Source organism: Furipterus horrens, unplaced genomic scaffold (assembly GCF_987537825.1).
Source record: "Furipterus horrens unplaced genomic scaffold, mFurHor1.1.pri manual_scaffold_1, whole genome shotgun sequence".
Lineage (NCBI taxonomy): Eukaryota > Metazoa > Chordata > Mammalia > Chiroptera > Furipteridae > Furipterus > Furipterus horrens.
Genome location: NW_028327171.1, coordinates 170,399,215 through 170,425,963, shown reverse-complemented (window position 1 = coordinate 170,425,963; position 26,749 = coordinate 170,399,215). Strand labels below are relative to the sequence as shown.

Below are 26,749 nucleotides of genomic sequence, written 5' to 3'. Positions count from 1 at the left end.
CCCCTACTCTTCTCTCATAAAATGGCAGCTGCAGGAGCAGCCTCAAATGAAAAATGGGTATCTTGTTAATAACAGATCCCAAACTCTAGCATTAGTGTGGGCTCAGCAGGATAACCTGGACTCTGGGTCGTCCCCCGCTGGGCCCACAACTCGGGTCCTTCATGAAGTTCAAAGCTTTCACAGTACCTCAACAAGATTACTTAGAGCAAGATGAGCTATGCCTACCTTCTCTGGAATGGAAAAGACCCCCCCCCACACACACATTTATTAATTTTTACGGCATGGGTGCATGTAACTCCCACCTCTTTTTTTTTTTTAAATCATATGGGAGCTTTAGGCGAACATTGTCTTCACGTGAGCAAAGGCAATTGTTCCTGACTCTGGAAAAGGGTTATTTGCGGCGCTCAAAGACACTAGCTCTAGAAAAAGATTCATTTCTTTATTAAGGAGCTAGCTATGTTACGGAGCGGTTGTTTACACTCAGATTTTCCTGCATTTGCTCTCAGGGCTTGTTTCAAACAGGTGAGGTTATCCAGGAGGACAACAGAGGACGTACCAACCGACATCTGAGATGCACACAGTAAGTTGGCTCAAAATGGGCGTGCAAACAGAGCGAAGAGAATACAAATAAATATGGCACCTACTCAAAAAATGGAATCACACCGGCAGCCACAGCATTGAGACCTAGCAATTTCAGTCGATACCAAACGCTGTTCAAAACGAAAACAAGTTTTGAAAGGAAAGACATTCCAAAAAGCGACTTGCCAGACTGAAAAGTTAATAAATGAAAATGTTATAATTGGTTTTTCAAGTATTCAACTCTAGATCATTAAATTGCCATAATTTGTATAGACTGTAGAAAAATTATTAAATATCAATGTTGACATTGCCCTGAAACTTTTGTCACTGGTCTAACATCTTCCCCAAGTTTAAGAAAGCTGTAGAACCAGGACTACACATTACACTCTTCAGTTAAATGTGCTTTTCAAATATTTGGCCCAGACTTTTCCCAGAGATACTACAAAATAAAGAAACCTCTTAGGAGTAAACAAAAGGCACCTGAACCATTATTATAAAAGCAGAAAGAAAAATACATAAATAATACATTTTAATCAAATAAAATAAAGTAAATATTCTGCAGGTATAATTTTAAAAAATTAACTTTTTAATTTACTTACCATAAAGAAAAATTTAAAATGTTCAAGTGCACTTGTTTGATTAATAAAGCATTTTATATTCAATTATTTAGTGCTAATCATTAGGAAGTTTATGTTGTTGAGGCAAATCACCAGCTCAGACATTAAAAACTATCATTATAAAAATTTCTCTATAAACTCAGTGTCAAATTACCCTTACGTAGGACAGCTCAAGGGCTGTTTTTATTCGATAAAAGACTTTTAACACCCAAATCCCTCTCAAAGCCCGGAAACCTCAAGAGCAGTGACATGAAGGTAGCTTGAAATACAGGTAAAGTCCTTCCAACAAAGAAAATAGGTGGTGTCCACCAGCATATGTTGGTGATTAGATTTAATAGTCTGTGGTAAAAATTTAAAGGTAGAAGTTAATTCTTTAGGCCTTCAGTTCTGTCTTCCTCCAGCTCTTGGGCTTCCTTTTTAGTTTCCCCATCCTTGACCTCCTGTCGGGAAACCGGGAATTTGTCCTTGTTGTTCTCCTTTTTCCATTTCATTCTCCTGTTCTGGAACCAGATTTTTACCTGTCTCTCAGTGAGAGCTAGGGCGTGGGAAACCTCGATTCTTCTCTTTCTGGTCAGATAAGGGTTAAAAAGGAATTCCTTTTCCAGCTCTAGGGTTTGGAAACGACTGTAGGTTTGTCTTCCTCTTCTTCGACCAGGAGCTGCTGATGAAAACAAACCAAAAAAAGGGAACATAAACGTTTTTAAAAAATGTAATGGTGCCTCTGTAGGTTGCTGGAGGTTTCTGGAGTGGGTATAAGGGATGAAATATACACAACTCTCTTTAGCTCTGATATATATAGGATGGCAGGCAAGAGAGATAGAGAGATCTTCACAAATATTCTGTCCCCATCATCTTTTCATCGTTTCTACTTTAAGGGGAAAAAGTCTGTATTACTTTATGAGTAAGAGCCACTGTAGCTACAAAAGAAGGAAAAAAGAGAGGGACTGGAAAAGGGAGTCTTAAAGCTAGAACGTGAGCTGAAAGCAGATTTCTCCCACTCTCCCCGCTTAAAAAAAAAAAATGCGTCCCAACCTTGTGGTCTCATCCAGGGAAACATCTGAGAAGGAGAAGAGCTCTGATTTAAGTGGTCTGGGTCCTCGCCAATATTACCACTGGACGATTTACAGTCAGGATATTGTACCAGCTCGGCCTCTTGCTGGGTCGTAAAAATCGGCTGTCTCTGTAAGTTATCGTATCCGTAAAACTTCGCGGGCTCCCCGTGACAGGCAATCCCGCCGCAGGGGGGAGGCGGCGGAGGAGGCGGAGGATGCGGAGGAGGAGGGGGTACGAGCTGGTAGGCTGCGGCCGGGCTGCCCCCGCTGTGGTGGAAGTAGTCCTGGCCGGGGATCGGGCGGCCCCCACCACCGCAACCCGGCCCGGCGGGTGGCGGCGAAGGGTGAGGGTGCGCGTGCGCCAGCGGGGGCGCGTGCGGGAAGCCGGCGGGGCTGTTGCCATAGAGCTGCAGGGCAGCGGCTTGGCGGCCGCCGACCTCAGTCGCGAAGTGACAGTCGTAGTAAGTGGGATTGATGGCCTCGCCCGCTGCGGCTGCCGCCTTGTACTTGGAGTACAGCGGGTTCACGAAGTACGAGCTCATCAGGGCGGTGGCCCCGGGCAGCGCGGAACAGGCAGGGAGGGCGCCTCAACTCTGCCGCACTGCCGCAGGGGCCTCTGGGGTGGCTGCTCGCGCCGCTGGAGCCGCCGGGTTACGTTGCTGCTGCCGCCTGCCCGCCGGCGCGTCGCCTCTGAGGCTCGGCAGCCCCGGGCGCTTAGCTACTGGGCGTTCATGCCCGGCTCTCGCCCCCGCCGCCTCGGCCTCGCACCGCCTCCCTTGCGGGTCGCGGGGCCTCACCCAGCCCCCGCGCTCACCGCCCGCCCGGCCTCTCCCAGCGCGCGCCGGCTCGGCCGCAATATAATCGCCGACGCCCCGGGTGACCTGCCCTTCTGCCTCCACTGTTTCCTTTCAGGCACCAGGCGGCCCTCTGCGCACTGGGACAAGAAAAAAAGTGCGCCTGGCCCACGGGGACACTATTTGGCTTCGGTTTACAAACCCCCCGCTCTGGAGGGAAAAGAAAAAAACACCCTCTGCCTGCCGCCACCTCTCACCTTGCCCCCCCGCCGTCCCCTCCCTCCGCTCTCGCCGTCGCCGCCGCCGAGGCTGCTGCCCCTGTGCGCCCCGGCGAGGCATTTTCGCACCACGCCACTGCGCCAAGAGTGAGCGAGATGGAGGCGAGATAAGCGCGCGGAGGGATCCGCGCAGAGACGCTACTGCTGCTCTCGACGGACGCCTCACGCTGGCCGGGAGATGCCTCCGCCGGCCTTAAAGGGGGCCCATAAAGCCGCACTGCCAAGGGCTCGCGGTGGCCCTTGAGGCTGAGGGAATGTGGACATAGGCCAGCGGGGCGGGGGCGCTGCAGAACCTTACACTTGGGAGCGGGGGTGGGGGTTGGAGGGGCGAGGCAGGGAGGCCACTCCCAGGAGGCTGCAGAGCAAATAACTCTCCCGGCCCTTGGAGCAGCCCCGCAGAAGTTGGCCGTGGCTTTTGTACCTCTGGACACAAGGAACATGGGCCAGCAGTATAGACAGACCGGGCCATACTTTTTGAGTTAGGTCCTATCCAAGTAGTGTGATGAAAGGTCACATGGGTGACCCTAAAATCTGGCATTATCAAAGCGAATCTAAGCCCTTCTTTTACAGCCGAGCGGGCCTTGTGGAAATGAAATGTACATTTACCCTTGACGCACTGCACGCCTGGCTGAGGCTCCCAGGTTAATTGATATTTAATGGAAATCATGTCCATGAATACAGTTTCCATCATTTCACCCTTGATAGACGTCAGCACCAGGCGTAGAGCTGAAACTGAAGAATGTGGGGAGGGAGGCATTAAAGCGGACAGAAATGTTCCAAGGCGGGAAGGAGGACTCACGCTGGGGTGCCTGGTATTTCCTCAGGCAGGACGCACTGCTCCCGGGTCTCAGCCCTGGTGTGGAGCGGACCAGGGCAGGTGGGGACCCCAGGCGGAGCACGGGGGGCTGACAACGCTGAGATCCTCCACCCCCCATTGAGACTCCGGGCCTGCGTTCGGATCGTGTCGGTTCCAGGCAGCTGCGGGCGGCGCCCATCTGCTGCTAAAGATTCCACTTCAATCGCCAAGCTTGTGTAATTACTGCCGAGAGCGGGCGCAGTGCTCAGCTTTAAAAGTTACTGATTTCTCCAAGAGAAAAGAAATAGAAGTCTCATCCTAACTTGTGAGTGATGAGAAATAGAAACGTCCCGAGTCTTGCGGACAAGTCAAAAATGTGAATCGAAAAATACGAAGCTCTCTCTAAAGCTGCTTGGCTTACACCACCAACCGCCTTCTCTCCCCCATATCCGCACCCGCAGTCCTTCTCCCGTTTTAATGTCCAGTTAATGTGATAGGTCTCTGTTGAGTGAGTTTTCCCTCCCCTATTCGGCCTTTTGCGTGGGTTCTTTGGGTGACCAAACCCCTTTCTCTAGGGGATAATCCATTGTTGTAAGGGCACCAGGCCCACCGGCTTTGAGAACTAACCTTGAAAACTCTCCTTGAGCCCATCGAGGATGTTCTCGCTAATGCTGAAACACACCACATCGGCTTTTCACGACAAATGCAAATCTCTAAAAACCCCAGATGGCCCCCAAAGGCGCAGTAGGCCAGTGGTTTCAACTACCCCCATCCTCCTTATGGGTTGCCCCAGCCAGTGAGTGCCATCCTGAGGTCAGTCCTCGTGGACTGAATATCATATTTTGCAAATGGAGAAAATAAGATCTAGATGAAAAGGCATACATAACAAGATAATGTCTAAGACTCTTCCAATTGTTTTTACAAGGAATGGCTAGAAATGGTTAAGGTAAACGGATTGCTAATAAATTTCCAGAGGATAAAGACATGCTTTAGTTTTTAAGTTAGTAGAGTGTAGTAGACTTTTGTTGCAGCGGGTGGGGGTGTTGGAGGGTAGGGGTTTGTGTTTGTTTTCTGCAGGTAAAACTTTAAATCTTAAGGTGAACGAACGGATTCTGGCAGTAAACGATTTGTATTCCAACCTTGCAAATACCCAATTAAAAATATTATTCTCAACAAAGCCTTGGAACTAACTTTGTGATTGTGCCTTTTTAATCTATTTGGAGTGGGTGCGTTTGCGTGTTTAAATACTTGATAAATCACTGGGTTTGGGGATGGAATGGGGAAAAGGAAGAGCGAGCCCAGATCTCAGTAATGAGCAAGGCATCTTCTACAATTGTGTGATTACTGGGCGTGAAAAAGAAACAAAAATACATACTATAAAATTCATTTCTACACATTCTGGCCTAATTAAGAAAACATTACAACATAACATTTCCTCTTGGGACAGAACAGTTTTTCTTTCAAGCATTTTGTTTATAATCTGAATGGGAAAAGAGCACGATTGACTTCGTAAATAAAGAGCTATGCTTTTACACGCTTCTGTTTTGATAGAATGCATTAACTTACCATAACGTTTATAGTTTCAGCTGTGCCATAGTCCAAATTTCCTAAAATCCTGACTAAGCCAAAATTTTATCCCTAACAACACGTCTGCAGAATTTAATAGTGCACATTGCTTCTTTTTTGTTAAATTTATCCTAATTTGGAATTAAAAATAAGATTGTAAATATTTTTAATCAAAACCTTCCTTCACCGGAATTCCAGTTTTACGAGATCGCAAAGTGGAGCAACGGCGCTCTCTAGTGGCCAAATGCCACCCACCTCGAGGCGACCTAACTTTACTTCCCTTGATTCGACTCAAATCAATTCCAATCTAGTTCTCTAGTTTGGGGCTTGGATTGCGGAGACTAATAAAGCTTCATCCTTTTGACTGTCAACAAATCAAGTGCAGCAAACAGGGGCTCCTAAATGCCAACTATTTTTGTACTTCCAAGAGCTTCCAGCAGTGCCTTTTTCAAAAGTTTCCAGCCCTTCTTTTGACAGACACTGCAGGTCCTCATTCTGTGATCACTCACAATTATAGGATGGGCTACATGCAACAAAAATATCAACTTTATAAATATCAACTGCAACAGGATTTTTTTTTTCAGAGAAGTCAGGCACTTCAAAAACTAAGAAAATATAGAAGTTAATTTTGTTACTATTTTTAAAACTGTTACCCTTAGCACTGAGTCATGAGCATTTGCTATTTTAATTTTGTCATTTTAATGCTTCAGGCCCATTTCACTGGGCAATGGGAGCGGGGAACCAAATTTAAAACTTTTTGCTAGATCTCTGAGTCGTTGTCCAAAAAGGCGTTGTTGGGCCAACGTTCACTGGAACATGTATGCACAATAAATGAGATCTTAAAATTTATATCAAAAGTCACAGAATAAAATGAATTGACTAAGCATTCCACTTGATTTTTTTTTTTTAAAGGAAAGACTAATCAGCTTACGTGTTTCCTGTAAGGTTAATCTTTTTTTCTGATTTTTTAAAAACACTTTACTCCAACTCAGCAGTAACTGTTTGTTATATTTTCTATAAACAAATCGATATGATTTCCAACAATATTTTTGCTGCGAAGTTTGGAGTGGAGAGCCAGATAGTTTTGTAAAAAGGCATTTAAGCAACTTCATCCCCTCCCCACTCCAAGGACCATAGGGCTGTGAGACCCTGGGCCTGAGTAAATGAATGACCCAAGATCACTAACTCTCCCACCCCCGAATAAAAGGGCGCTTTAAAAACAAACAAAAAAGAACAAGCTAGACGCGGCCATAGACAAATATTATAAAGAGCCATCCACCATAAGCTAATTCTAATATCGAGACCATTTTAAAAATCGGAAATACATCATCTCCACCTTCTTACCCACAAACTCCCTTTTTTATTTCCTAGGTGCTCACACCTCACCAGGGGTTCCCAAGCCCCTGCTTTCTTCGTCCAGCGCAGTCTTGTTTATATTTTATTGTCCAGATTTTAAGACCCAGTTTTTGTCTGCATTTTTCCTTTCCTCCTACAAACACAAACATCAAAATGAGACGGTTTCAAAGCGAAGCGCCGGGCTTGTCGTAAACTCATTACCTCCAGACGTCTCGCCGGCTGGATGGCTTTATGACACCTTGGCTCTTCCTGTTTTCAAAGAGCCCTAGGTATAGAGTTGGCCGCAGGGGCGGGGGTATGCAGCACCTTCTGCCGGATCTGGGCCTTGGCTTTTCCTCCCAGCCTCCCTCTGCTTTTCCTTCAAGTCCCCTCTTTCATCAGGAACCCCCTAAACTCTGCCATCGCCCCCGCCTTCCGCCCAGCGCAAGCCGCCGGCGCCACTGCCTCCTGGGCCTGCAAAAACTGTGCTGGGCTCGGCCTGCAAAAACTGTGCTGGGCTCGAACCCTCACTTACAATGACCTTCATTTTAGCCTCTGAATGCGACCCTCAGAGGGCCAAGCCGGGAGCTAAACGCACACAGATACTGGGTTGGGGGTTGGGGCGATGGGGTAGAGGTAGCTGCGGAAGAGAGCCTTGACCATTTTGATCTACTAAGGTCACTTTGGGGCTCCAGTGGGGAGGAGCGGAAGCTCACAGCCTGACCGGCTCAGCCCTCCCAGAGACAGCCAGCCCTGCCGAGGTGGAGTAGTTGCTCCAGAGTGCATAACTGGCCTTTCCCTGGTCGGAGAGGTAGGGGTCGTGATAGGGTGGGAGAAGAGGGGTTGTCAATGGCTGGGACTCCAGGAGCAGAGGGAGACATAGGGTATGGTGTGCCAAAGCCCCAGCAAGAGAGTTGCCTGGCTTCCCCGGCCCTTCGGCTCCTCTGGGCACTGATGCGAGGCTGACACTGAGTCCAGGGCACAGAGTTCGCCGAGGCACTGGAAGCAAACTGGGGAGGCACGAGCCACAAAGGGCCACCCAAGTGCTGTGCTCTAAGCCGGATCTGCCCACATAAAGGGATACTCTAAGGCACATCTGAGAGACGTCTCAGGTGGAAGGGCCCCGCCGATTTTTAGCAGTCGCGCTCCTAGTGATGGGGGACACAGTCCCATGAGGGTGATATTTTGCAGAGAGACAGAAAGCAAGGCACACAGCGTTCAGGGCCAGTGTCTGGGCTCCATTTGATCAGGTCAGCATTTATTGGTAGGAAGCGGTAATATTTACAACTGGTCCTCAGGCAGGAACCGAGAGGGCCTACACCGGCAGCCGCCCACGGGGAGCCGAACCCTCCTAGAGACAGTGGTTCCTCCAATGCCCTGAGAATAATCCCCCCACCCCCACCCCACCAGGGGACCTGGGCTCCTCTTTCGGCTTCCTTCCAGGTCTCAGTCGAAGGCCCGCGGGCTCCCTGAGGAAAGCGGGCTCTCATAACCGTTGGGCCACCCGTCCGGGCTTCTTGGGACCTCCACACTGTCGTCTCTCTGCCTTTATTCTCGGAAGTAGGGCTTCTGTGGCCCCTGCTTGAGCAGCGCCAGGGGCTAAACTACAGCACTTTTCAGAAACATGGAGGACATTTACAAAGGAGAGGGCTGCTCAAGCCAGCGTGCACTCACAGAATACAGCATTTCCTAAGGAACGAACGGGCCTGGAAAGGGAGGGTGCGGGGCAGGGCAAAACCCCAAAAGCCACTTGGTTTCTCCAACACATAATGAGCAAATACAGAGTACCCCAAATACCTCACAGAGACCAACCGCACAGTCACTTCTATCTAAAAAAGGGGGTGAAATGTCTGAATCGCTGGAGAGTTTCTGGAAATCAAGCACCCACAAAGAAAAACCCCACTGCCTTTGCAAAGCAGAGCGGCCCCGCTGGTGCTGCAACTGGTCAGTCCCCTTTGGGGCATTTTTCTTTGCTCATCTTTTTCATTTTCATCCTACGATTCTGGAACCAGATTTTGACTTGTCTCTCTGTGAGGTTTAGAATCCGTGCCACCTCGTAGCGCCGGTCGCGGGTGAGGTACATGTTGAAGAGGAATTCCTTCTCCAGCTCCAGCGTCTGGTATTTGGTGTAGGGACAGCGCTTTTTCCGGGTAGAGCGAGCGTGGATCCAGTTCGCAGCGGGGTTGTCTATGAAGAGGGGGGTTTGGAGAAAGGGAACGAAGGGAGGAGGGACGGAAGGGAGACGACAGGGTGGAGGAGAGAGGTCGTTAAATTAATTTCACCAAGGATGGTCGCTTTTCACAACTTAGGGGAATTATCATAAAAAGCCTTCATGCCCGCGCTCTGTTGACCGAACAAACCGCACACCCAGGGTAGGTGGTTATGGAGAGCTTTTTTATGGATGCGTGTTGCTCGCCTAGGCTAGGGTAGGCGGCTAGACGTTTTTATAGGTTAGTAAAACTATCAGTTTTGCACATTGGAGCCTTACAGGTTTCAGCAATAAATCAGGGGGCAATTTCTTTTGCACTTACTTGGGTCAAGTTGCTGCTGCGGCGGCTGTGGATGCTGCTTCTCCTCCTCCTTTAGCGGGCAGCCCGGGCTCGGGTGGTCGCTGCAAGCTGAGGGCTCCGACGAACCGCCTGCCCCGGCCCCGGCCCCGGCCCCAATCCCTGCCCCGGGCCGGGTTCCGCCAGCCGCTGCTGCCGCCTTGTCCCGGAGGAACGAGTTGCACGAGAACTCGGGGTCGCCGCTCCCCTGGGACTCCCGGGCCGAAGAGCACTCAGTCTGTTTAGAGGAGGAAGATGAAGAAGTGGAGGAGGAGGTGGCGGCGGCGACGGCGGCAGGAGTCGGGGCTGCTCCGATTTCAGGCTTAATCCCGTAGTGGCGCCTGTTGTGTGGGCCGCTGGGGCCGGGGCCGGGGCCGGGGCTAGGACCGGAGCCGGGGCCGCCGCCGCCTCCGCCGCCCGCGCCGCCCGGGAAGCCGGACAGCGGTTCCATCCAGGAGCGCACGTAGCGCCCGGGCTCGGAGGCGGCGGCGGCGGCGGCGGCCAGGGTTGGCGGGGGCACGTACGGGTGGTAGAGGCCGCTCATCGTAGCCGCCGCCGGGGGCTGGGCAGGCACCGTGGACCACGAGGCAGAGAACACGGCCGATTTGGGGGCAAAACTACACGAGGCAAACTCGGCGGCAGCCGCGGCCGGGCTGTCGGCCACACCTGCGGGCCTGCCCTGACCGCTGGGCCCGGGCGGTCCGAAGCGCGCAGCGAACACCTCGTCGCCTTCATGGCCTATGAGCGAGTCCACGTAGTAGTTGCTGAGGGTGCCACTGGAGGACATTTTGCGGCGCCGTGCGCTCCCACCCAAGGTTACACTGCCCGCCGCGGCGCCGCTCCCCGCCGGCGCCCTAGCCGCCGACTAGTTCGCAGGCTGCAGCCTCCACCATTGGTCGCGCGGCCCACGTGATCATATTTACCAATACCGGGAGTAAATCAGTCCGCTAAACTGGGGGCTGCTGTGATTAAAAAAAAAAAAAAAAAATCATCATTAACATAAGCGCCGCAATTAGAGCCCACGGGTCCCGGCCCGTGCGCCGGACTTGGCCCAGCGAAGCTCGGCCACCCAGCGGCTACTGGGACCGTACGCCTGACTGCGGCCGGAGGAGGGGCTGGGGACTATTTGTTCGCCTCCTCTTGCCGCCCTCGGTCTTTCAGTCCTGTCCCGGCGATGCCTCCCCAGCTCCTGGGCTCCGAGCTACCAGCCGCGCGTCCTGGGCACACCGAGCACTTGGCGAGAGTCCGGTGTAGCCGTGGGCACGCAGGGCCCGTGCGGCCCCAGGCAGAACGGTCTTCAGAGGCGGCCCCTGGCGCCCGAGGGGAGTTCTCCCTGTGCCTCTCTCCCTACCCAAACCCAGCCCCTCCCTACACACACCCACACACGCTCACAGCTTGTCGTGTTGTTTAAAACAGGTGGAAGACCTCTGTAATGATATTATGCTTTTCAATAAAAATTTTATGAGGTGTATTTGATTATAGATTAATGTGTCCCTAATAAAACGGACGGATGGAGCAGCTCGGAGGGTCCCCTCCCCCTACCACACACACACACACACCTTCGCGCAGCCACACACACCCCCGACGTGAGGCTGAGCACACGCCATGGCCCGGTGGGTGATGTGGGGAGGCCTGGCCCGCGAGCTGGGCGCGATGGCGGCCACGGCCGAGCCTTCTGTCTGCCCTCCGAAGGGCCGGCAAGGAGACGAGTTGGCACCGTGCGGACAGTGGCGGCCAGGGTACCGTGTCTTCTCTAGGGCTGCTGCAAAGGCCCTGGAAGAGAACATGCCATAAGGCAGAACCCAAATGCTAGCGCAAGACCCGCTCCCACCCGCCGCCCGCCGGCCGACCCTGCCTCCAGGAGGCCAGCGGGAACGGGCATCTCACGAGGCAGGGCCTCTTTCGCGTGGTTCCCACTTCGAGGCCTCCAAGTGCCTGCCTGCCGGGGATGTCTTTAAAATGGTCTGGTCCTTGAGCCACTCTTCCGAGTTCTTTTTTTTTTTTTTTTTTCCTCCAGAGGTAAGGCTGGGCAGCCTTGAATCTGAGGGAAATGCCCATTGTCACTCCCAAATCCATGGTACAAAGCCTTGGAAGCCCGGCTGAGAGCCGAAACAAAAGCAGTCGGTGCAGGCGTCGGAGTATATGTTCCTTGCTGTACAAGTTGCCCAGCGCACCCTTGGAGGGCTCCCAGCCCACCTCGAGGCCTGGGAGAAAAAGGGGGGAAATGGATGCTTATGGCCTAATTGATTGTCTTTTCCAATGGCTTTCTGACTTTGCCTGTGTACAGCTTTCCTCCAAGACATGGCCCCCTGTCAACAACTAATGGCGTTCCCCACATCGTAGGGGAAATGGAAAAGTTAAGATTGCCCTCCTCCTGCCCAACCAATTGAAGTCTGGGGCAAATTGATTCCAGTGTTCCCAATCTGGCATTCATCCCGACTCAGCTCTCTCCCACCCCTAGAAAATAGCTCCCCTAAAAGGATTCTGTCTTGGAACCGGGGAAGGTTCTTGGTTTTGAGGAGTAAGTTTAAAATTCTGAATAAATACAGAGTCTGCCAAAGACCCCTCTGGGTGAGGGCTATAACGCTTAGAGCCCCTAAATAGATTGTTTTTAGGGGAAATGGGAGGGGAAAATGAAAATATCTTGTTTTGTGAAGCTGCTTGAAGCTGCCAGAGGACCCTTTGAAACCGCAGCACCACCTGGGGTAACGAATTCTCTGTGAGCAGCTCTCCCAAGGCCTCCCCTTTCTTCTCCCTGGCAGAAATCTGGACTCTCTTGGGCTGAGGATTCTCCAGTATACATACTGGAGAAAGCGGGAGGTTTTCAAGCCATGGCGGCTGCTGGAACATTGGACTTCATGGGAAGTCATGTTCATTTGCAAATTCTCTTTCAGTCACCCTTTGTACATTTTCTTGCCTCTCAGATACAGTGGCTCCAACCAGCAGTTTGTAATTAAACAGAGGGAGGATTTACCGGGGAGGGGGGATCTTTTCTTCCTTTAAAAATTTTTTCATGTGGACCACTAAAAGGTAATGACTGAGCATAAAATCCTTCCACAAGGAAACTAGGACAAGGTGGGATGGGAAAACTCACCTATCCTCTGCTTCGCTGTGGCCTGGCTGTCTTGCGCTTAAGATAGGGGTGAGAATGAGGGAATGGGGGTGCAGAATTGGATCTGATGCAATGCTAAGATGCTGCTTATTCTTGTTCCTGCAATGGAGGCCCGGTAGCTTCCAGGTGGGCAAGACTGGTTTCAGCCCAGCCCCTGATGATGGCGTGCCAGTCAGAATTGCCAAGACCCCACTGAAAGCATTAAAAATAACAACCAAAACCAAAGAAAGAAAGACACACAAGTAGGGGTCTTTGAGAAAAACCATCTTGGGCACAGACTGACTTTGTTACTAGGCTCCAGCTAGAGGGGAAACTTACACCCATTGAGAATTCAATCTAATCACTTCGGGGTGAGGGAGAGAGGATTCCCCTTCTTCCCAACTATGGAAACAGCACACCCAGGCTGGATTATCACTCCCCCCTCCCCCAGTGCCAAATTGTAGGACCCTAGGCCTCTTCAATCTTCTCTCTCCCACATCCTTTCCCTGCTCGCTATACCCCCTCCTCGCAACTGCTCCAAACAAGCAGTTTAACAGGGAGATAACCTCACCAAAGGCTTTCATTTCCACCATAACAAATTTTCATTTTAAAAAGCAGAGGGAGCGAACTCATTTCCAGAGTTTATTGCATTATACATGCGACCAGAACATGCACAGAAAGGACAGGCTGTTTTTATACTCTACCAAACCACAGATGCACCACAAGGGAAAGGCTACAAGGCATAAGTCGTCAATATTCCATCTCATCAAGGACAATTGCTAAATTCATTTTGTGAAAAGATACATTGAAATGTGCTTTTTAGTCCCCCTCCCCCCAAAGCTTGTGGATTTTCTTAATCTTTTTTAAATATGTATGTAATTTAAGTACTTTTAAGTACTGATGTATTCAAAACGCTCATGGACTAACCACACACAAACCTTTTGTGTTAGGAAAAAACATGAAAAAGTCACATTGCTGGATGGATGAATGGATTGATGGATGCTCTACAGTTCCAATAAGTTAAGACCCAAATAAAAATGCGCAGTAACTGTTACCCTGCATTACGATGAAAAAATAATAAATTACACGTGCTAGTTTTTTAATATATATGTATATATACTCATAGGGATTACAGATCACTTGCAGCACATACAGAATGACCCCAAAGTCACATTCTAGCAGGAAAACAAAACAAAACAAAACAAAAAACAAAGAGCAATGAAGGTTTTGTTTTCCCCTTCCCAGTCCTCCAGCACTCGGCCCTGGAACTCAGTGTCGCCTTTCTGATCCTGGTCCCCCATGGGCCTCGGACCTAAGAGAAGGTGAGGTTGGCGGTCAGTTCTCGGATCCGGTTCTCTCGGCTCATCTTCTTGAGTTTCATTCGGCGGTTTTGAAACCAGATCTTGACCTGCCTGTCGGTGAGGTTAACGCTCTTACTGATCTCTAGGCGGCGCTCGCGGGTGAGGTACATATTGAACAAGAACTCTTTTTCTAATTCCAGCGTTTGGTGCTTAGTGTAAGGGCACCTCTTCTTTCTGCCACTCTTTGCAGTGAGCCAATTGCTGGTTGGAGTATCAGACTTGATTTCCTCTAACAAAATTAAAGGGAGAAGAAGAAAAAAATCAAGAATTTTTTTTTTTTTCTCTCAGTCTGTTCAAATGTACCCTTGGCCATGACCCCGCTGGCAGCCAGGCCGATATGGGAAATACTGGTATTAAACATTACTCACATGAAGTGGGCCCTGGAAGGGATTTGTAATTGATGTCAGACTAGTTTAAATGCCCCAAATGACATGATGGGCAGGTACCTTGCCTTCTGTGTCATGGTTCTCTCTCTCAACTTTCTGACCTGTACCAAACAATCATACAATAGTAAACTTTCAGAGTGTCCCCAGAAACATTCTAAGTGATCATCTCATAACAGGGCTGGAGTGGAAGAAGCAAGCCACAGCCTGGACAAGCGTACAAACCCCACTGCTGCCTCAGGGTCCCCAAGTCTGCCCCTTCTTTCTCACTTCTCTTAGGCAGGCGGGGAGCCCCACAGCCAGGTTGATAGGTGCCCATTCTCCTTCAAGACATAACCGAGGGACTGAGTACCCCTTCTCAGCCCTGCCTGGGCATTGTTGAATCTCCCAGAATTTCCTGAATTCTCATGCCTTCTTGCCCCCACACAAAAGCATTGTCCCAGAAATGTAGCTCCTTATTGTGGCCCACCTCTGGGCACTGGAGGAGAGACTCAGGGACAGGGTTCCTTCTGAAAAAAGCCAGAGCCCCCGGCTTTTTGCTCTAGCCCAGCCCTAAGGCTGGCCCTGCCAGGTGGGCCACGCAGTTTCTATTCTGTCCCCTTTTGCCTTTGCCCCCTTTGCAAATGAATTGCAAAGCACCCGGCACTTTCCCCAGACAAAGCCAAGGTTACCTAGCTCCGCAGAGGCAAGGAACCCTGTCCTCCCACCCAAGCGCCAAACGGCCAAGCCATCTTGTTCCTCTTGCTGCCCCCAAGCTCGCAGGATGCGGGGTGCATACACTTAAACACAAACACAGTGCCTTAGACCACCTTAAAATCATCACTGGGTGAAAGGCAAAGCTGGGACCACAAATCTGAGAAGGAGAAAGGAGGTTCTGGGGCCGTGTTTATGAGCCGCAAGTCATTTGCGCTCTTTTGTTGCATTTCAGATCTAGCTCAGGAAAAATAAACACAGCAAGCCTTTCCTCTGTCCAGGCTCCATCAGCGTGGGACCAGGATTAGCCAGGAGGGCCAGGGCAGCAGGGGAAAAGCAGGGACGATCTTGGGACTGAGAGTGCCCCATGTAAGAGCTGGGAGGAGCAGCACCTGCCAGTCGGCCTGCCTGAGCTGCCCAGGCTCTGCGCTGGGCACCCAGGTGCTCCCTCTTTGCCAGGTTCCCAGGCTGCGCGCCCCGCTGGGGTGGCAACTCTGCTCATACCGACCTTTGCTTTCCTTCTCCTGTACTTCAGGACTGGACACAGAGACTTCAGCCAAGCAGCTCCTCTCTTCCGGAAGGCCACCCTTGGCCTCGGGGCTCTCCACCTGGGAGACTTTGGTGGGCTCCTGGCCACTTGCAGGCTCGTTCATCTTCTTTTCCATCTGCAGCTGGGCGGCCGAAAGCTGCGGCTTGGCCGCACCGCGAGGGTTGAGCTGGAGCATTACTGTGGAGCTGCCTTCGGGGCTGTTATTGTACTCTTGGGTTTTCCCGGTGGCGTAGGTCTGACTCAGTCTAAAATATCCAGGGACAGGAACCTCGGGGTTCTCAACGGGACAGGACTCAGGGACCAGCCTCTGGTACGAAGGGACCTCGGCAGAAATGAGTTTGTTGCGCTTATCAGAATACATGCAGCAATTGGATTCTTCTTTAATGTTGGTGGTGAAGGAGCAGGTGGGGACTTGCTGTGTAACAGGTTGCTCTATTCGACAAGATCTGTTCGGGTCTGTCCAACTGTCTACTTGAGGTATATAAGGATGCACATTCATACCCATATTTTGGTGGTTCACTTCTCTTTTGGCCAGAGACGGGAGCAGTCCACAGGTTTGCATTCCATAGGTCCCCATGTCTGCGCTAGGTGGTGGCATATACATGCTGGCGCTGCTGGAATAAAAACTGTCACTCCTGCAGGCACTGATCAAGGAATCTACTAAAAAAGTATTAGCAGCAGGAGAGCTGTTGGGAAAGGACATTTTGGGGAGGAATTTGAAGAAGAGAGATTGTGTCCTTTGTAGGCTGACATCTCTAGGAAAACATTCCCCGTGTAATCGTGGATGCCTCTGCCGACCACATGACAGCTAAACCAATGAGATTTGAAAATGGCCTTGAGCCGCAGCCTCCTCGCAGGTCACGTGCTCCAGAGCAGGGCCAGCCGGCCTCGTAAGCATGGACAACAGCGACATCTACTATGCGCCGGAGATAGTGCGCGCTGGAGACAACCTGCCTAGGACTCTCCGCCGCCCGCCAGCCTACCCGGGGCTCGCCCGGCCCGCCAGCCCCATTCGTGTCCCCCACTCCGGCCTCTGGCCCACGCAGGCGGAAGGCTCGGCAGGAGGGGCCTTGGGAGTATACTGGGAAGGGAAGCCGGAGCGCCGGAGCGCCGAGGCACCACCAGCACACTGAAGCACTCCACGCACACACCCAGGCAGAACGCTCCCAAGAGGGCCGAGGGCCGGGGCCCGGGTGGGGGTGGGGCCCCAGGCTGGTTAATTTTGTCCAGGGCAGCCTGGGAAGGTGAGTTGATTACTCGGGCTCTGAGACATCCCACCCCGGGGGTCCTTAGGAAGGGCCTCCCGCGCAAAGACTCGGCCAAGGTATCCTGGGGAACAGAGGCAAGAAGGACCGCGAGAGCCAAGAGGCCACGCAGCTGGCCGGCCCTTGAGCCCCGAGGACCCGCTCGGCCCGCGCTGACCTCTCCTTCGGCCTGCCTTCCCGGGTTCCAGGACCCGGTGGGGTACTCGAACCTTCGGCTCTCAGAGGAACCACACCCCGACCTGTTCGAGCCAATGTTGGGAGCTTTCAAACCGAAGACAATTCCTCGCCGGAGTAGTTCGTTATAGGAGAAAGCGTCCCTCGGGTTTCCATCGGGAGAACAAAACTGAGATTTCCCTTCCCACACACTCTGATAATAGATGGCAAAGAAGAAGGAAGAGAGAAAAAATTTTTTTTCAAAGAAAGGAAAACTCTCGCCCTCATACTCGAGAAGTTTTAGAAACTGACTGGGCCAAATAGGAGAGAGAGATGATGCAAAGGTGTCATTCGGTTCTTCTGCAAAGAAAAATGTTTTCCTTTTATGGATTTTGTAAAAGCATTGGTTTCTGACAAGTGCAAGGTACAAAAGGTTGTGGAATTTATTAATACATATTAAGAAGAATCAGGGCGATCAATAAAATTCTCATCTACATTCTTGGGCTACTTGGTAATTTTCTTGCTTCTGAAGGTTTTTAAAGAGTTATACCCACCATTGCCACACACGGGAAGATATTTTATTAACAAATCAATCGAGACTTTGTAAAGGATAAGATTAATAGTTAGGATTTAGCATAATGGCGTTCGCTTTATGAATTATTGAAAATTATACTATTGATTTTTCCCCTTCGCTACTAACCAAGAAGGTCAATTTTTGTTTTAACACAAATTGTCAAATATTAAAAGCTATAGTTTTGTCAGAAGTAGAGTTTTATAGCTTTGAACAATTCCTAAAATTATTTGACATGGTTTTGCTTGGGTAAGGAGAGGGAGAAGAGAAGGAGGTGAGTGAAGAACCTTAGTCCTCTGTTTCCTTTGGTGAGGGAAAGTTCTATAAAGAGGATTTGGTCTGGGATTGTGGTTGAGCTCATTAAAGAACAACCACCATCACCACCAGGGAAACTCAGAGTTTTATGAGAAAGTTCAACAACTTCCTCCCTCATTTTCTGGTTGCTGGAGAGTTTAGCAATCCTTAGGAAGCTCCAACCTCGGGGCAGCAGCAGGGAGCTTTAACCTTGATTTCCAAAGGCTTTCCCTGGCCCGGCCAGGGCACTGGAGCCATCCTCTGCTTTCTGATCCCCTTCACTGCCTACAAGAGAGGAAAAGGGGCCCTGCTAACTCTGATGATGAACCAGTTCTCTAACCCGGAAGGCATCCGTGTTTTCTTCTCTCCACATTGCCCTGTTATGGGCTGGCCTTGGATTTCAGGCTCAGAGACTGAACTTGTAGGCCAATTGGGTTTCCGCCTCAGCAGAACATTTCTTTGGAGCCTGATGCTAATTAAAGCACATCGGCATTCTGGGGGACCTAGTTGCCTGCTTTGCTCCTTCACAAAAAACCTTTCCCGACAAATCCTTTGTCAGTCCCTCCCCAAAAGGAATCTCTGCTGGCCTGCTGGAGAAACAGGGGTTGGACATTATTTTCAGCCTTGGGACAGCTTCGCCTGTCCCCTAGAAGTGCCCTCGCCCAAACAATAACCCCTTTTAAAAACTCCGCGGTGGCAATGAGACAGACCTTTTAAACCTTTACGCAGCTGTTCAAATACAACATCATTGTCAGGTTAAAAGCCCAGTGCCCCTAACTATGCCGGGGAAGCCTGAGGGTTAAACATTACATTACCTTTCCGCAGGGCTGTCTGTTTTTAAGCTTGGGGGGTGGGGAGAGAAGACAGAAAAAAATACTCCAACTTTTGAGTCTAGTCTGCTAAAGTCCTGTTCAAAGCCAAGAACCTCTGACCAGCCCCTGAAAATTGCTTTCTCACAAGGCGAAGATTATCATCCCAGGCACGGCAAAGCATGCCCAAGGCTGGACAATGTGCCCGCTGCACACGCTCTCTCGGCAGGCGACCTGACGCCAGCCTGGCGCTCCAACACTGTCCCTTTCCATCTCGGCCAGAGGAGCTGCCAGGAACTTGGTTGTCCATTTCTTTCTATCCCATGCAGGAGGCAAGGCTGTTTGATCTAATTGGGAATTTTATGCCCATCAAATGCCCTTTCGTAATCTTTATTTATACATGAAAACAGGCAAGCTAAAAAACCCAGCAATTCCTTGCAGAGCGGATAGGTCTGCCAGGACACACAGGATCTGCCTTCTGAATTTGGGGGCCTTTCTGTTTCAGCTCCCAATAGCTTGGAGCTCAAAGTCACCTCCACACTGAATTTGGTTTTAAATAGATCTTCTTCACTCGCAGAAAAAAAAAAAAGTGTATCAAATATAGTTTTGAATTTCTTATCACAAAATTCTATTTTATTCTTTTTTCAAATTTCTGCCTTCAGACCAACTCCTTGAGGACAAAAACTTCCAATATTTCAAAGAGATTTTATCATAAAAATCGAGCAAAATAGTTTTAATACAAGAGAATCATCTAGGCAAGGAAGGATGAAAAGTTTGCCTAAGATCCTAAGGCTAAGATGAAACAAATGGAATGAAAAGACAGTGGCTTTCAAGGCCAGCCTTTATTTTGCTTATGAGTATTTAAGTAGCTGCATAACCACCATTCTCGATCATCTTTAGATCAGTGAGAACAGTTATAATTAATAATAAATCAATATTGCACCATAAAGAAGACAAATATCCACGTTTGTACCAAGACACCCTTCTCCCAGGCACAGCCCTTTATAGAGAAAAATTTAAAGGATCGCTCTATCAAGAAATTAGTATTTGTAATCAAGAAGTTGTTTGCATCTGCACTATCTTGTCACCAGGAAGAAGAGCAGCAGCACTGGGCCTGGGTGAACTTGGGGGCTCCTAGGTTTGCCCTAAATTTGGGCCCTGGGTGGCCTCAAGGCTATGCCACTCTTTGGGGGCAGAATAAATGGAAATAAATTTTTAAAGCTGCTGTCCCAAGATACCCCTTGGGGTTGCACTGTGCACCTTCCAGCCAAAGTGAAAAGGAATCAAGGGAGCAAATAGGGAGGCTGGGGAAGCCACCACCAACTCGATGAGGGGTCTGTGGAGACGTGTAAAAGGGCCGGGCGGCCAAGGAACCTTTTTCCGCAGCAGACACAAAAGACTTCTTACTTAGTGCATTTTCCCCTCCTTGAAGATCTGAAGCCTTGGTGATTCAAGATACATGGCCACCCTCCAGGAGCCCCATAGCCCTGAACAATCAGGAGGGGTCAGGTCTGTAGTCTTTAGAAGTCCTGGTCCAATTCCCTGGCCTTTTTCAGGCCCATCTTGGGGGCTGCCAGGAGGAAAGGAAATGCGGTCTGATGAGCATACCCGTGGCCTTCAGGAGGTTGTCAGCCAAGGCCAAAGGGCTCCACAAAGCCACGTACATCCCCGTCGGAGTCACTCAAAGAGGACCACAACGACATTTGGGGAGGGGAGATCTTATGCCTTCTGGACTGAGGCCCAGTTTACACCCAGAGAAATGTCGCTTCACAATAGCTAAGTTGGACCCAGAGTCTGACAGGCTGGAACCGGGGGTGCCCGCAGGGAACACCCATGACTCTGACTGGCGCCTCTCTGGGGTGCTCATAGTGCCCCTGCCACCCTGGAGCCTATGCCAGCTCCCAGGGGTGGACCCAGAGCTTTTGGTACAGGGCCTGGAGGGAGGATACAGAGAGTGGAGCCAATCAGGCCGGTACTAATTCCGAGGGTTTTATGCGCTTCACAATGAACTTCAGGGAAGAAGGGACAGCTACTCATCCCTAGAAACCCACATCCTGGAGACCTCTCTTTTGGAAGCTCCCTTTTGGCCTGTAGACAGCGACACAGGCTCTTCCCAATGTTAGGGACTTTGATCAAGGCCAGCAGACAGCTTGGAGGGGTGACCAAATGCAAAACCCATTTACTTCCAATACATTATCCATTCCATGACGCCTAGAAGTATAAAAATTAACCGGTACAATCTGCCGCTTCCCGCAGCCACATTAGTCCAGCCTGGCCGGGGCACCCGAACTCACAGTCTTTACTGCCTGTACTTCTAGGTCACTATCCATAGCCCCTGTCGCCAGACTTGACCTGGAGGGAGGGGGTACTTCCTCGTCCAGAGCAATGCCCCCCCCTCCAAATTCCTACGAGTCCTATTTTTTTTCTAGCACCACACCCATCTAAGTTGCCGGTGCCCTGATCTGTCTTAAAAAAAAAGCATTTTAATCAGCTCAGAAAGTCGGAGAGCGCGCAAGGGTGACGTGCGTAGTTTGGGGAAAGGTGTGGTCCTATTCTCGTATTGCTCTCTGCACTCAGACCACTGAGAATACTGATATTCCCTAATTTGATTAACTGGCAGTTGCATGACCTATTTCGAAATGCACGTATTAGTCTTTTAAAAATATCTCCCAACACCACCAGGTTATTACAAGGTACTCTTTGCAACAGCTTTATCTTCAAGGAGACAACAATTAGTGATCGCTTTTTAAAGAAATCTGGGTAGTTCCCTTTTCTCTGTCTTTATACAACTTCCCACACCTCATGGCTGCTTAGAACAAGCAAACAACAAACAAACTCCTTAGCGGCCGCCCGTTTCTAAAGGGCTGAAATTGCCTACTAAAATCCAGTAGGGGAAATATACGGTACCGCGGCCTCTCAGCCAACAGCGGCTTCTGGAACGTGAGCACGCCCCCGTGTGGATTTCCAAGGCCAAACAAACGGAAACCGGTATCTCTTGCCTCAGGTGGCGGACACACAAGCTTGCTACATTTAGACGCAGTAAGAAGAAAAAAAGAAAAGAAAAGAAAAAAGGAAGAAAAAAAAAAACAAAACAAAACAGATGACGAGAGAAAGAAATAAACCAGTTTTAAGCAGCTTCTGCAAGGATCATACTACTACTACTGCGAGGGCACTGACATTTTAACAGACGCCCAGAATTCCAAACAAAGGAATCCCCTTCCAAACGAAATTACTCAACTGTAGGCTTTGTTTCTATTGCATCTTTCACCAAAGGTTGTGGGACGCTTTTGAAAACAATATATTTTCTTTTGTTCCATGTCATACATAGAAAGTGCAATAATTTATTTGACAAGGTGACAATTTTAAAAATATATAACGAAAGTGTAAGTCTAAATATAACTTATTTTTTCAATTGCCTGCTTTTGAAACTGAAGTTCTTTATTAGAGCAAGGGGTACTGCTATATGACTCCCTCCAAAACATTCCACCATTTCCTAGCTGTTATTAACAGCATGCTGGTAGACATTTTAATCTAACTAGTGTTTTTAAAAGAAGTCAATTGTTATTGAATTACACAAATGCTTGAAGAGAAATTAAGGTTATTGATCCTGAAATTAGGAATTTGCTTAGATTTATGGGGAGTCCCCATATGATTCTGTGTGGTCATAAATGTGTGTGGGGATCTAGATATGTGAGCATGTGTGTGTGAGAGTGGGTGGCGGATGAATATCACAGAAGGACCTTAAGGCGCCTAATTATTCAGAAAGGTTAAAGGTGATGACCTTGACATTTTGGAAGTTCAAAGGCATACACTTATGCACTTATGTTTTTCCTTCCCTCCCAAAGCTTTGGCAATTAAAAAATTTTGCATTTGGAAATGCATGCCTCTTTGGACAAGGCATGTGGTGCTGTATATCTTATGGATTTTTTTTTTTTTTTACTTTGGGCTTATGAGAGGTTAAGAGTCACAAGATTCACTTTACTCTTTCAGAGAAAGAGAAGTTTTTCTCACTCCTCCAGTTTATTGCACATTGCGGAAATCTCTTTTGGGCCCACCAGAAGGTGTATAATATAACCCAATTAAGCTGTTTAGAACTTTGGCTTTTATGGTGTTGTCTAGACAGTTCAAGGTTTTGTAAACAGCCTGGCCTGGTCCTGCTAACATAAAGTCCAGGGCACCCCCCCAACACATTCTTTAACTTGAAGCGATAAATGTGGTGAGAACCTGGGTCTGCAGCCCCGATAAGTGTGGTGAGAACTGAGTCTGCAGCCCCGCACCCTGTTCCAGGAAGGGGGCTTATCTTCCCTACTCCAAACCCGCTGTGACACCAGCAAGTACCCCAAGACCTATTAATCAATTACTTTTAGCAAACTTTTTTTTTTTCAATGAGGGGTTCTAATATTGGTTTCTTCTTTTCATGGACCTTGGATCCTTGGCACTTTGTTAAGAGTGAATTTGCATTTTCTAATCAGTTTCTTAAAATGTTTTTTGTTTTATTTATAAATTCTAAGTTCACTAGTGTGTGTGGTGGGGGGAAGGAGTGTTGTTTCTTATGTTCCTGTTGCCCCAGCCTTGTTGTATGGAGAAGGCAGCACCAGGGTTACTTCCTCAATTCAGAAGTTCATCCCTAAAATGATTTTTGAAACCAATGTAACCTAGAAGGGGGGGAGGTCAACTCTTATTTTAGCAGAATTTAAAAGTATTTTACTTGATTTTCAGTTGCATGAGGAAGAAGATTTTGGCCACTCAAGTATCCTAATCAGACACTAAACTTATTCAAAGAGGAAAATTCATACAGTATATTGAAGCTATAACCTCCATTTTACTAGAAACCATTTATTCACACAAAAAGACAGTGACTCATGCCTTGATACGACAGACCATATGTACACATTTCCCAGAGTTTAAATAATCTGCATTCACCAAGGGAGAAAGACAGAGTCCCTTAAACTCAGAACAAAAGCAAGTGCCTTGCCGCCCAGGCCTAACTCTCTACAGATCCCACAGCGTCCCCACCAGGACCTGGAGAGAGAAAGGGAAAACAACAGCACACTGGTGTAAAATTGTAAAGGGACGTTTGCATTTACCATTTTCCCCTTATTAGGATCCGTTGGGCCAAGTCCCCGGCCTTGTCCGCAGGTAGCAGTGGTCGCTGGGAGGTCCCGAGTTGACCGTGGAAAGGAATGGTGGAGTTCCACAGAGAAGAGGCGTCATTAAACCCAAGGATTCTGGGCCTGCAGAGGGCAGGCTGCTGGGGAGGAGGGTGAGTGATTGGGGGTTGTGGGAGAGGGGTGCTTCCTGGAGCTCTCAAAATAAGGGATTTCCAGTGAAATACTGCAGACGGTCTCTGTTCAGTTTCTTTTCCTTCATCCTTCGATTTTGGAACCAGATTTTGACTTGCCGGTCAGTGAGGTTGAGCATCCGAGAGAGTTGGAGTCTTTTCTCTTTGTTTATGTACACGTTAAAGAAAAATTCGCGTTCCAGTTCTCGGATCTGGTACTTGGTGTAGGGACAGCGCTTTTTCCGGGACCGCTGGGGAGCCACTGCAAGGCAAAGAGACCAGGGGGTGAGCGAGACCATTGCCTGCCAACCCCCGCCCACCCTCTCGCCCGCCCAGGCCTTCGCGAAGGCCAGGCCTCGGCCTTTTGGGGACGTCCCCTGTCGCTGTTGAAAGGCCCTGCCTGCATCGTGGAGGATGATATATGGGCGGGCACAGGAGAGAGTGCGGGCGTGGACCTGTGTTCACACCCGGGCACACACATAACACACAGTCCGGCACCAAGGTGGGGAAGCAGAGCACGAGACAGGCTCTGAGCTGTAATTCGAAGGGAGAGAAACACGAGTGCGCCGGGGCATCTGCTTGACTCCAGCCAGGAGCGCGCGTTAGCCAGGGGCTTGGATAAAGTCCAGTTCAAGGATCAAACTCTCCCCACCCCACCCCACCCCTTAAAAGGGGGAGGCTCAAGTGTCTACACTCACAAATTGGCTTGAAATCTCCCCTCCCTCCCTCCATGGTCTCTAGTACACACACATACCCCAAACTGGGAAAAAGCTCTGCAGCGATTAATGTCCTCCTCGAAGTCTACCTTAAGCCCACCTAAATTGGTTTCCTATCGTAAACACGCTTTACAACGGCCCGGGAAATCTTATAGGATGTATAAACCTCTTCGAACGCTTATAAAGTAGCACATAAAACGGCGCAAGCGGAGGGAGGCCCCCGCCGCCCCCCCGCGCCCGCGGCCCCGGGCCCAGCCGCCCACCCCGCGCCCGGTGCCTACCTGTGCCGCTCTTCTCAGCCCCCGCCTCCCCCGGGGGCCCTTCGCCGTCACGCCCGCCACCTTCTGCTGCCCCCTTCGGCTCCGAGGCGGGGATAGCCTTGGCGCAGGGACTGTCCCCACCGCCACCTGCCCCCGTCTTGGGGTCGCTCTTGTCGCCGCCAGCACCCTCGGGCTGCGGTGGCGCGGGCAGCGGCGGGGGCTGCGGCCCGGCGAACGGGGGTCCCGGCGCGGCCTCGTAGAACTGGTCGAAGCCCTGCGGCAGGATGCCGTTGCGGCCCACGGCGCTGTAGAAGTTGGAGGCGGCTCCCGCAGGGCCGTGGGGCGGCCCTGCCGCGGCGCACACCGGCTCCGGCGCCTTGAAGAGCACGTCCGGCCGGCGGCCCGCGGGCGGGAGCAGCTCTCGCTGCATGGCCGCTTCCTCGGCTGCCGCTGCTGCCGCTGCCGCCGCCGCCGCCGCCGCGTAGTAGGGAGCGTAGCCCCCAGCGCCGCCGCCGCCCCCGCCGGGGCCGCCCCCGCCGCCACCGCCCCCCGCGCCGCCGCCGCCGCCGCCGCCACGATATGGCCACTTGGCGCGCTCCAGGCTGTAGTCGCGGAAGGCCACCTCGCGCACGGGCTGGACGTGCGGCGCTAGGTTGGAAGAGTAGGGGAAAGTCATCTGGCAGGACGATGGTTGAGACAGAAACGACGGCTTGCTGGCGAAGTCCGACGGGGCCACATAGTAGGCGCAGCCGGGCAGGTACATGCTGGCTGCGCTCGGGCCGCACTCGTCAAAGTCGTTCATGGCTCCGCGGCGTGCGCACCGGCGAACCCCGGGCCGCTCCCCGCGCCGCCAACCTGAGCCATTGATTGCACAAGAGGCTTGGGCCAGGATCAACTAAGCAAAAATCCCCACCGGGCGCTGACGTGCAATTCATCTTGATTGATTCTGGTGGTAATTATGTCACGTGACGCCATGGAGAGAAATGTCCTTATATCTATATCAGTGCTCGCCAACACGCCCCGGGACGGCTTCTGGCGCCAAGACGCGCGCGTTGGGGGCGGATCTGGCCTCGCTCTCCAGCCAGATCTCCCTGGGCGCCCCCTGACTAGGCTGCTCCGCAGACTGGGTCACCTGTGCGCTGCCGGTGGCTGCCACTGCTGGGTGCATCTGCCACCGCCCGGTTGGGCCGCCCGCCCGCGCCGCTTTAAGTACGCGGACCAAGGACGGAGGGGAGGAGGAGGGAGGGGGAAGAAGGGGGAGGAAGGCGGAGGTAGGGGGAAGGGAAAGAAGCGGGGAGCGGAGGGGGGCGTCCCGGCTCAGGGCACTGGGGACTAGGTGTGAGGGTGTGAGGTTCCTACTCTCCACACCCCTTCCTGCAGCCGCTCCCTCCCCCGCGACGCCGCCACCCTCTGTAGCTTGCTAGCCAGGAGCTTGTTGCTTCTTGTTCAAGAGGCGTGATTGCGCAGCTCTGGGGCGCAAGCAGCCCTGATTTACATATTTTCTCTGCCAGGCTCTTTCACTGCATAGTAACTTAGCTCCCTCCACTCCTGACCCAAGGAACGTGAGTGCCAGCCTCGAAAAACCCACTCCAAAACCCTACCAGGAGCTCACCGGGGCTAGGGCCTGGGTGACCACTCGGTTCTGTTGCCCTCTCTCCTCCTCTCTCCGTTCCTGCCTCTTTCTTCTTCCTTCGTCTCTCCGCAGCCTTCTTACTCCTTTCTCTCCAGTCCTCTCTGTTTCACTCCCCTCTCTTGTATC

General features: G+C 50.8%; 4 protein-coding genes across 6 annotated transcripts; all 4 read right to left on the bottom strand.

Moving 5' to 3' along the window:
- Positions 1–420: 420 nt before the first annotated feature.
- Positions 421–3,456, bottom strand: HOXD8 (homeobox D8). Of its 2 annotated transcripts, none has more exons than XM_090280918.1 (2): positions 2,229–3,456; positions 421–1,854 (listed from the first exon to the last, which is right to left on the bottom strand). In XM_090280918.1, the coding sequence occupies exons 1-2, from the start codon at positions 2,788–2,790 to the stop codon at positions 1,562–1,564; spliced, it is 855 nt and encodes a 284-aa protein (XP_090137044.1). In that variant the 5' UTR covers positions 2,791–3,456; the 3' UTR covers positions 421–1,561. The 2 variants fall into 2 exon arrangements, with proteins under 2 accessions (XP_090137044.1, XP_090137036.1); XM_090280910.1 differs by having other exon boundaries at positions 421–1,857; positions 2,229–3,454.
- Positions 3,457–8,234: 4,778 nt separating this feature from the next.
- Positions 8,235–23,882, bottom strand: HOXD9 (homeobox D9). 2 transcript variants are annotated; one of them, XM_090280985.1, is made up of 4 exons: positions 23,821–23,882; positions 11,123–11,336; positions 9,549–10,525; positions 8,235–9,204 (listed from the first exon to the last, which is right to left on the bottom strand). In XM_090280985.1, the coding sequence occupies exons 3-4, from the start codon at positions 10,348–10,350 to the stop codon at positions 8,963–8,965; spliced, it is 1,044 nt and encodes a 347-aa protein (XP_090137111.1). In that variant the 5' UTR covers positions 10,351–10,525; positions 11,123–11,336; positions 23,821–23,882; the 3' UTR covers positions 8,235–8,962. The 2 variants fall into 2 exon arrangements, with proteins under 2 accessions (XP_090137111.1, XP_090137118.1); XM_090280992.1 differs by lacking the exons at positions 11,123–11,336; positions 23,821–23,882 and having other exon boundaries at positions 9,549–10,871.
- Positions 13,284–16,690, bottom strand: HOXD10 (homeobox D10). Its single transcript, XM_090280973.1, has 2 exons — positions 15,600–16,690; positions 13,284–14,244 (listed from the first exon to the last, which is right to left on the bottom strand). Exons 1-2 carry the CDS (start codon positions 16,342–16,344, stop codon positions 13,967–13,969), a joined length of 1,023 nt encoding a protein of 340 aa, XP_090137099.1. The 5' UTR covers positions 16,345–16,690; the 3' UTR covers positions 13,284–13,966.
- HOXD11 (homeobox D11) lies at positions 13,284–26,172 on the bottom strand. The gene is made up of 3 exons (XM_090281005.1): positions 25,012–26,172; positions 23,821–24,276; positions 13,284–14,244 (listed from the first exon to the last, which is right to left on the bottom strand). Exons 1-2 carry the CDS (start codon positions 25,790–25,792, stop codon positions 24,041–24,043), a joined length of 1,017 nt encoding a protein of 338 aa, XP_090137131.1. The 5' UTR covers positions 25,793–26,172; the 3' UTR covers positions 13,284–14,244; positions 23,821–24,040.
- Between the last annotated feature and the right edge of the window lie 577 nt (positions 26,173–26,749).